Source organism: Triticum aestivum, chromosome 7D, assembly GCF_018294505.1.
Source record: "Triticum aestivum cultivar Chinese Spring chromosome 7D, IWGSC CS RefSeq v2.1, whole genome shotgun sequence".
Taxonomy (NCBI): Eukaryota; Viridiplantae; Streptophyta; class Magnoliopsida; order Poales; family Poaceae; genus Triticum; species Triticum aestivum.
Window position 1 is genome coordinate 452973389 of NC_057814.1, and position 10062 is coordinate 452983450.

Consider the following 10062-nt stretch of genomic DNA (forward strand, 5'->3'; position numbering starts at 1 on the left):
ATTGTCTCGCTAAATAAATCCATGTACAATGTCTCGCTAATAGCACACTATAGCGTGCTATAGCACGCTAGGCCACGCTATTTTCTGTAGCGCGCTATTTTTTTCATTGCTCTTACCTCTAAATTCCCGTGGAGGGTCTAGATCAGGGTTCCCGTTAACTTTGACCGTTAACAGACATATGAATATATGAAAACTCTCCTATGGACTAGTGAAGTGTGCATCTAAGTTGCTTGCTTATGAAGACCTAGAGCATCTAAGAAGTTCCTATTTCTATCAACATAATAATTCAAATAATATTATTTCGGACACACATAATAATTCAAAGAGGCGGGTGGGCGGCTGGTGCAAAGAGGCGGGCGGAGGGGAGTGCGGCAGGGCGAGGTGAGCGGGGCGGCGAGGCGATGTAGGCAGGGTGGCGCGGCGAGGTGGGGGGCTGCAGGGCGAGCCAAGCCGGGACGCGTGGGGCCACCATAGCATTCAAATTTCACAAGATGAAAATGCAAAGGGACAACCATAGCATTCAAATTCACACCAGCAAAGTGAGCGGGCCATGCTAATACTAGCATGTAAAACTTTCAGACATCAACAAATCATGAATCGCAATTGTTTTTTAAAAGCACTTCCAAAATAAAAAATGAGTTAAGCTTTGTGAAAAATCGCATACAGGCTTGTCTACCTTAATAACTGTGACTTCTCAGAAATAACCCTTGCAGCATAACATTACGATTCAAGTGGATGATAAAAACAATCAAATTTATGAAACTCATCTTGTTACAAAATAAGGGATCCACAACTAGCACCTGACCTATGGCCATGATTTAGTCTGCTGATCAGTGATAACTGCACACTCGAATTAAACACTAAACGCCTTGTTTTTGTTGAGAGCATGCACCCATGCCTATTATAAAAACAATATTCAGGTGGCACTCATAAATCAGACATGCACTTGCATTTATATCTGGCCATCCGGCGGGCCGGGCCGGACCTAACAAAGCCCGAAACAAAAAAACCTACGCCCGGGCACCGGGCCTAGAATCTAGGCCCAAGCTTGGCCCATCAATGAAAAAGCCCGTCAGGCCTTGGGCCAGGCCTCTTCAGTAAATCTCAAATATGGCAGGCCCGGCCCGGCCTGACATTCAGGCTCAAAACCTAGGCCCAAACCCGACCCACGGGCAAGACCTGGTCGGGTTGGTCGGGCTAGGTATCCCATGGTCAGGTATACTTGCAGTCTTGACACCAGCACAATATATGTGTACAGAATAGCATGTTCTCCGTTAATATTCTTCATTTAAATAGTAAGAGAGATCATCCTGTAATTTTGCTGGTAGCACCACCGGCATCTTTTTTTTTTAGGAAATGTCATCATGGCTAGTTTTATTTCATCTCAAATAACGACAAATCATCCAAAATAAGGCTACGGATAAAAGAGGGAGGATTGTCCGTCCACACACCCGGAGGATCAACCCTAGCCCTTCTAGCCAGCTCATGAGCCACGCGATTCGAATCACGCGCACAGTGCTCAAAACTAACATGGCCAAAATTATTACAAATCTCAAAGCAATCATTAAGAATAGGGGCCGCTACTGAATTAACTGCTCCTTGATTAATCTCCTTGACCAATTCTGCACAATCTGTGTGAACTAGCAGTTTATGAATACCCAGAGAATCTGCAAGTTGCAGACCCTTCTTCATAGCCATAGCTTCGGCTGTATATGCATCAATTGTTTTACCCATATAGGAGACCTCAGCTCCAATAAAATCGCCAGCATCATCTCTCAAGATCGTGCCAATGGAAGCAGTACTCCCTTCATACTCAAATGATGCATCTATATTCAGCTTGACTGTACCCTGCGGTGGTTTAGCCCACATTATCTCTCTTGCCGGAAGTTGAACAGTGCCCGCCCGACAAAAGTTAAGAGCAAGAGCTTGTATTGATAAGGCAGAACGTTCAGGTTCAGGTATCTTTTCTCCTTTTACACACTGTCTCCTTTCCCACCATAGGAACCAACTGGCCACCGCAATCAAACATGATACAGGGATTTGAGCAAGATATAGTGGGTCATCAATCGAAGTACAAATCAGCTCCTCCAGTACAGCTGAACCGGCCCTATCAACATTCAGAGTTCTTTCAACTTTTTCCAATAAACCCAAATTTTCCCAAACCATCTACGCTCGGGCACATTCAAATAAAGCATGCCGAATGTCTTCAGTATACACCTGACACACAGGACATGCAGTATGAATTTTCATATGCTTGTTAGCAAGAATAGATTTACATGGAATAGCACCATGTAGCGTTCGCCACACATGAACCTTGACTTTCCCTGGGATTTTCAATTTCCATATTATTCTCCAAATTGGGTTAGCAGCCGAACCACCTTGTATGTTACTTCCTTCAAACTTTCTGCCATACCTACGGTTCCACTCAATGTAGTAGGCTGATTGTACAGTAAAATTATGTGACTTTGTATATTGCCAAGCAACGAAATCTTCCATATCTACGTTTGACAATGGGATTTCAAGGATTCTATCTGCATCCACTCCCCAAAAAATATCTCTAATTAATGTCTCGTCCCAATATCCAGTAGCCGGATCAATAAGCTCATGTACCATTGTGAGGAGAGAGGAACCTCGCATGGTAACTATCTTCCTGGAGCTACTAGTAGGGATCCATGGATCATCCCAAATATTTACTGTTAAACCATTCCCAATTCTCCAAATACATCCTTGATTAATAGTTTCAATACCTGAGTATATGCTTTGCCAATAAGAAGATCCCTTCTTCAACTGAACTGATAAGATATTACCGTCCGGATAATATTTGGCCCTGAGAATTCTTGCACATAAAGATTCAGTATTTTCAATCAATCACCAAACTTGTTTAGCTAGGAGTGCTTTATTAAAGCAACACAAGTCTCTAAATCCCATCCTCCTATATCCTTAGGAACACACATTTTCCATCATGCTAGCCAGTGCATTCTTCTCTGGTTCTCATCATCACCCCACCAATACTGCGCCATCGCGTCGGTAATTCCCTTGCAAATTTTATTTGGGAGCCTAAAGACGGACATTGCATATGTTGGGATTGCCTGAGCAACCGCTTTCAGAAGCACTTCCTTGCCCCCAAGGGACAATGTCTTCTCTTTCCATCCATTCACCATTTGACAAACTCGATCAATAAGATGCATAAAACAATCTGACCTGTCGAGGCCCACCATCAAGGGTAAACCAAGATACTTATCTGATAGCGACTCAGTGAGAATATTCAATATTTGACAAATTTCGTCCTTAGTTGAAACTTCAGTATTTGGACTAAAGTAAATAGAGGATTTAGCTTCACTTACTAATTGGCCGGAAGCTGCACAGTACCTATTTAGAATATCGCGAAGGGCTATTGCATTCTGCGAGTCTGCCTTCATAAGGATTAATGAATCATCAGCAAATAACAGATTTGAGACCGACAGGGAATCTCGACATACCTGCACTCCTATCAACTCATTCTTCCTTTCAGCCTCATTAATAAGTGCTGTCAATCCCTCAGTACAAAGGAGAAATAGGTATGGGGAGAGGGGATCCCCCTGCCGAAGTCCTCTTGTTGGTATGATCTCCTCCGTCTCAAAATTATTAAACCTGACATGATATCTTACTGTGCTTACACACTGCATTATCATCTCAACCCATGCCAGTGAGAATCCCATTCTAAGAAGAATGGCTCTCAGGAAACTCCATTCAACACGATCATATGCCTTGTGCATATCTAACTTTACCGCACACAAGCCAATTTTTCCTTTCTTTTTCTTCATTGTGTGGAGACACTCATAAGCCACTATAACATTATCTGTAATGACACGTCCTGGAACAAATGCACTTTGAGTGTCACTAATCAGCTCTGGGAGGAACACTTTCAGCCTGGCTGCCATCATTTTGGAAATTACCTTGTAAACAACATTACATAAGCTGATGGGGCGATACTGTGTGATGTTCTCTGGATTATCTGTTTTTGGAATGAGCACAATTGTGGTATTATTCCATCCCTCCGGTATTGTACCAGAGTTAATAGCTTCCAGAACAGCCAAGACCAACTCATTCCCTAGTAACGGCCAAAACTTTTTATAAAAGACCGCGTGAAGTCCATCGGACCAGGGGCTTTGAGATCTCCTATACTAAACAGAGCTTTTTTGACTTCTTCTGCGGTGTATGGAGCTGTTAATGACTCATTCATATACCTTGTAACCCTCGGATTCACTTTATTGATAACCTCCATATCTGGATCAGACACATCCACACTGAACAAATTAGTAAAATAAGAGGAAATGAGCCTCCCCAATTCATCATTACCTTCACGCCAGTTACCATCATCCCCCTTTAACCTTTTAATAAAGTCTCGTTTCTTCCTGGCCGAAGCAAAATTCTGAAAGAAATTAGTATTACGGTCTCCATTCTTAAGCCACTTTGCACGGCAGCGTTGCAACCAATATACTTCCTCCTGTTCTAGTATATTTTCAATTTCCATCAATATTTCTCGTAACCGAGCTGAGTTCTCATCTGTTGGTTGCTCCCTACGGGTCGCCTCAAGCCGTGCCTTCAGGTCATCCAACCTCTTCTTTGGGGCCTTCAGAATTTCTTTGTCCCACTTATGAAGCGCGGCATGCACAAGAGCTGTGCGTGTAGCGAAATTTGGCTCCCCTGCTGCATTCTCCCATGCGTTGGCGACGGTCTCCTGAACTGAATTTTCTTGTAACCACCGAGCTTCGAATTTCTTGCAACCACCTGACCGAGGGATAGGAATATCATTTGGCTCAAGATCAATTATAAGCGGACGATGGTCTGATTTACTATGTTCTCCATTTGTTACAGTAGCTGCAGGAAATAGACATTGCCACAATCCGTTCCCTACAGCACGATCAAGACGCTCCTTGATACGACCTCTGCGCCAAGTGAATAAATCTCCAGAATAACCAAGATCCTCTAAACCACAATCAGCGAGTACCTCCCTAAAGTCCTCCATCATTTTAACCGGTCTCAGGTTACCACCCTCCTTTTCATGAGAGAACAAGATCTCGTTAAAATCACCAACAACAAGCCAAGGGATAGAAGATTGATGGTGTAGATCTCTAAGAGTTCTCCATGATAGGTGCCTCCTCTCCCATTTTGGTTCTCCGTAAAAGCACGTAAATCTCCAAAAGATTCCATCATTGTTTTCTATCCGCACATCTATAAAACCGGGTTGCGTGAACTGCGGAAGAATTTTGAACGAATTCTTCTACATTAACAGCAAACCTCCGGCCAATCCATCACTTTCTGAGCATTCGAACGAATCCAAGCCCAAACGTTTTGTGAGCTTTTCTGCCTTGACTTTATTCAGGTGTGATTCTGACAGAAAATCACATCTGGCCACACTTGCTTCTGAATATCCAGGAGCGATCTCTTTGCCGCGGCACTGGCCATGCCGCGACAATTCCACCGGCATCTTCTTTGCATGTACTTTCACTTTTCCTGACTTATTTCATCATTTCACATGTCGAGCAAATTCGAATTGCTCCATTTCACACGTTCAAAATCAAATTGCTCCCACAGAAGTCCTAATCCAAGATGACAGTTTGGATCGCTGACGACTATGCCAGTTTGCACCACAAATCCAGTAGAGGTTGCAGATATAATAGTTTAGGGAGCTCAGTAAATGATACGCTGCAATCGGATCCTATCAAATTTGCAAATACACCGCCAGGAGATGATGTGAAATTGGATATTACAAAATCACAAATTGAAGCCTCACTTGGCCCCGTTTTAGCTGGCCCGGTGGTGTAATTCTAAGAGCATGTAATTCACCGTGCACTTGTATCACTAAGAGCATGTAATTCACCGTGCTTCTAGTATATTTTTTGACAATTGACACTACGATAAAGGCATCAAGAGCTGCTCCCCTTATGGTCCAGCCGTGGTGAGGAGCTGTCAGTTCCATAACTCATTATTATTGCATTTCACTCATTTGAGTTCCCTTTTCTTATTTCCCTTCGGATGGACAAAAGAGAACAAATAGCTAAGGACTGAAGAAGAGTTTCCCTAGAAATAACATTTGCCACATTCAAGTAAAACAGCACACCATTGCGGTCACCCTTCTCAGCACAGCGAGGCTACCAATCTACGTAGTCGGTAAAGCAACATTACATTACAAGCAAGCGAACGGTTCCCAACTCCCGTCTCATAATATAACCCAATAAAGAAATTTAACCCTGATAAGGCAGCTGCAGGTTACAGTTGTCGACACGGTTCAAAGAAACCCGCAGCTCATCTGGCAAATGTGCCGCTATAAGCTTAAACCACCGATACATGCCGGCGAAAGCTGAGATGCTAAAACGAGGGCCTCACTTCCATAGCTTCCGCAGCGACATGTTCTTCTCGGTATCCTTCTTCATCACCTTGGCCACGGCCATCTCGAAATCCTCCTGGGTGACGTGCACCCTTCTCTCGCGGAGGGCAAACATTCCAGCTTCTGTGCAGACCGCCTGATGATAGATCAAAGTGAGTTAGACTCATGATGTGTGGTTTGATGCACACTACTTGAAACAGAATACTGGCCAATACATTTGTGAAATCAAGACCTCAATGGGAAAAACTTAATACTTGCTACCAGGACCAGGTTCTGAGTTGGTAAAATTTTACATGTAGTATTCTAGCATGGGTAAAACTTTACATGGAGTAGTAGCATGGGTAACAATGGTAGCTGGGCCTGGATATCTACATAAGTTAAATGGGACATTATCTGCAGCAGATTATAGTTATTTTGTAGGATGTGCTTGCCTACATGCGAACTTATTAGCATTGTGAAGTTCAGAATATTTTTTCAGTTTATCAAGACAAATATATTAAAAATTGAAACTCGCCTATGATGGACACAATACATACCTTTAGCTCTGCTCCTGATGCTCCGTTCATCTTCTCGGCAATTTTTTTCAGATCAATGCCACGCATCAAGTTCATTTTCCTCGAGTGAATCTTCAAAATATCACCACGGGACTGAAAGAATAGATAATTCAGAGTCAGCACCGATATGAGCAAGCAATATTAACTTATAAGTATATGGTGAGTACTGCATCACTTACATCTGCATTAGGATTTGGAAATTCGATCTTCCTATCGATACGACCAGGCCTCAGAAGAGCTTGATCCAATATGTCTATCCTATTAGTTGCCATAAGAACCTTAATTTTGTTCGATGCTTCAAAACCATCAAGTTGGTTCAGAAGCTCAAGCATAGTACGCTGAACCTCGCTATCACCGTTGCCGGAGCCCGACTCCATTCTAGCAGATCCAATAGAGTCTATTTCATCCATAAATATAATGGATGGTGCATGCTCCCTGTCAAATTCAGACCAAATGTGTTAGCCTCTGGTACGAGTATATTATATAATGCAAAGACCTTTTACAGGGAATAATTTCAAAATCTGACAAATGATTTCCCGAAAAAGAAATCTGACAGGTAAATAGTAATAATTAGAATGCAACACAGACGGATAATGTTTACCTAGCCATCACAAAGAGTTCACGAACCATCCTGGACCCCTCTCCAATATACTTTTGAACCAACTCAGAACCTGAGACCCTGATGAAGGTGCAGTCGGTGTGATGAGCAACTGCACGAGCAAGTAATGTTTTCCCTGTACCTGGAGGCCCGTAAAGGAGCACACCCTGAAAAAGCAAGGATAATTATTTAGCACTGAATAACTGGCTGAATCAATGCCAAATAAAATGCAAATTGGTACACAAACTCAAACCTTTGGTTGGGCAATTCCGAGACTCTCAAACAGCTCAGGATGCTTAATGGGAAGCTCAATCACCTGAAAATCAAGTTGTTAAGCCAGAGTGCTAATGATACAACAAATGTACTGCGCATTGAATATATTTACGAACCTCCTTGATCTCTTTAATTTGCTGATCAAGACCACCAATCATATCATAGGTAGAGTCAGGAACCTTCTCCACCTTCATAAGATTAACCAGTGGATCGACCTTGCTGGGCAGGATAAGGTGAAGCATGTAGCTGTCGTTCCGAAGAGCAACTCTTGTTGAAGGGGTTATCTTTGTAATATCAATACTTTTATCAAGATCTACAACATATTTGCCTTCTGGATGAACCTGAGAGATTGCACTTAACCATTTAATGACAGTAAAGAAGGATGACTGGAACTCAGAGCTCCCACTTAAAGCAAAACATGATGTACACAAGCATAGCATGAAAGAAGTAACAGTGAAACAAGATGTACCTTGACTAGAACCTTTGACTTGCCCATAACCTTCACAACCTCGCCAACATATGAGCCCGGTTCTTGAAGGAGCTGCAACTCTTCCCGGAGCATTCTAACTGCAATACCAAAATTGTGGTGAGCATTTAAGTCGTCAGTATAAGAGAGATTACACATTATAATCAAAAAAAAATCAATGTCTCGGAAGCATTCCATATTCTGATTGAACAAAATTCAATACCCCAAAAACTGTTGAATTTCAATTAACAAAATACATATGAGCAGAGTTAGGACTATGCACACTAAAAAAACTGAATTTTCACCAATCACGAACATTACGCATAAGTGGGACGCGTGCACATCACCAAAACAAACCTAAAATCGGAGACACTATCTACACGCTATCGGATCAAGCATAGTTGAAGCTCGGAACTAGAGGTCCAGGCACAATTGGATCAAGCAAATCGCAATCAAACAATATGAAGCAGCAGCGGATCGTCTTTCTGGCATAACACACACACGCATGGAGGGAGCTAGGGTTGCGCGGACTAGAAACAGCGGACGGAGATTGGGGATCGGGGCGGTGCGTACCTCGCGAGTTGAGGTCGTTGCGCTGGGCCTCGAGGCGGTTGAGGTTGTGCGTCTTGGTCCGGATCTGGAGCTGCAGGTCGTGGATGTGCTGCAGGTAGTACTGGCGCAGGCCCTCCCCGCCGCCGGCCCTGCCCTTGGCCGACGCCGCCGACGGGTCGTCGACGCTCGCCGGCAGCGCCGAGGGCTTCGCGATGTCCATCGCCACCGCCGCCATCGGGATTCCCCCTCGTCTGCTCCGCCGCTCTGGGGTTGGCTCGAGTCTGCTCGGGTTCGAGGGTGAGCTTCTTTTCCGGCACGTTTGGTTCGCTTCTCGCTTCTGGTTCTCAGGGCTGGACGGGCGTGCCGTATATGACGAGTCGATCGATCGCCCACGGTCCGGTTCGGAGTAGTAGGTGCGAGAAGGGGACGGACGCGGCCACACAGATCGGAGCAGGCACGGGTTGACCCCTTCTTTCGTCTGTCCGAAAATGCCTAACCTCGAAAAAACTTCCCCGCATGTTATCCCCTTTCTCGGTATCGTATAGCATTGCGTTAGAACACCCCTAGCACCGCATATCGTCATGTCATGCACTTGTTTGTTTATCTTTACTGTTTCTTCCCCCTCTTCTCCCCGGTAGACCTCGAGACCGCTGCTGATGCCGTGGTGATCGACTACGGCGACGACGACCTCTTCTTCGCTTTCAGCGGAGCTTCCCGGCAAGCCCCCCTTTGATCATCCCGATATCATCCATTCCATTCTCTCATGCTTGCATTAGATTTTGCTATTGTTATTGTTTGCTCATATTCTGATGCATAGCTTGCTTTTGTAACTTGCTCATTGTACCTTACCTGCTTATCCTAAACTGCTTAGTATAGGTTGGTTAGTGATCCATCAGTGACCCCCACCTTGTCCTTGTTGCCCCTGCTTCATCATCGACAACTTGAGCAACGTGATCGACGACCAGAGCCCGACACCTCACATCACATCACGCCACTTTTGTTGCTCGACTCTGCAGAGTTATCATCGAGTGCCGAGGATGGTACCTCATACATCACTCCTGATGAGATCTCTGTAGTGTAGCTACTCGGTCGTGGTCATCGAGGGTGATTCCTCCTTAACCACTTTCGTACGACTTTGGCATGCAACCCCTCTAAGTGTGAACCTCGAGGGTGCTTCCTCTTACGTTCACCTTGATGATTACATCGAGTGGAATCCACCGAGGGTGATTCCTCGGGTTTTCCCCTTGAT

The 10062-nt window shown here is 44.3% G+C and overlaps 1 protein-coding gene across 1 annotated transcript; it reads right to left on the reverse strand.

Annotated features, from left to right (window-relative positions):
* Positions 1-6147: 6147 nt before the first annotated feature.
* On the reverse strand, positions 6148-9183 carry LOC123171566 (26S proteasome regulatory subunit 8 homolog A). Its single transcript, XM_044589018.1, has 8 exons — positions 8835-9183; positions 8265-8362; positions 7912-8136; positions 7776-7838; positions 7526-7689; positions 7104-7359; positions 6907-7017; positions 6148-6506 (listed from the first exon to the last, which is right to left on the reverse strand). The coding sequence occupies exons 1-8, from the start codon at positions 9046-9048 to the stop codon at positions 6366-6368; spliced, it is 1272 nt and encodes a 423-aa protein (XP_044444953.1). The 5' UTR covers positions 9049-9183; the 3' UTR covers positions 6148-6365.
* Positions 9184-10062: the final 879 nt, after the last annotated feature.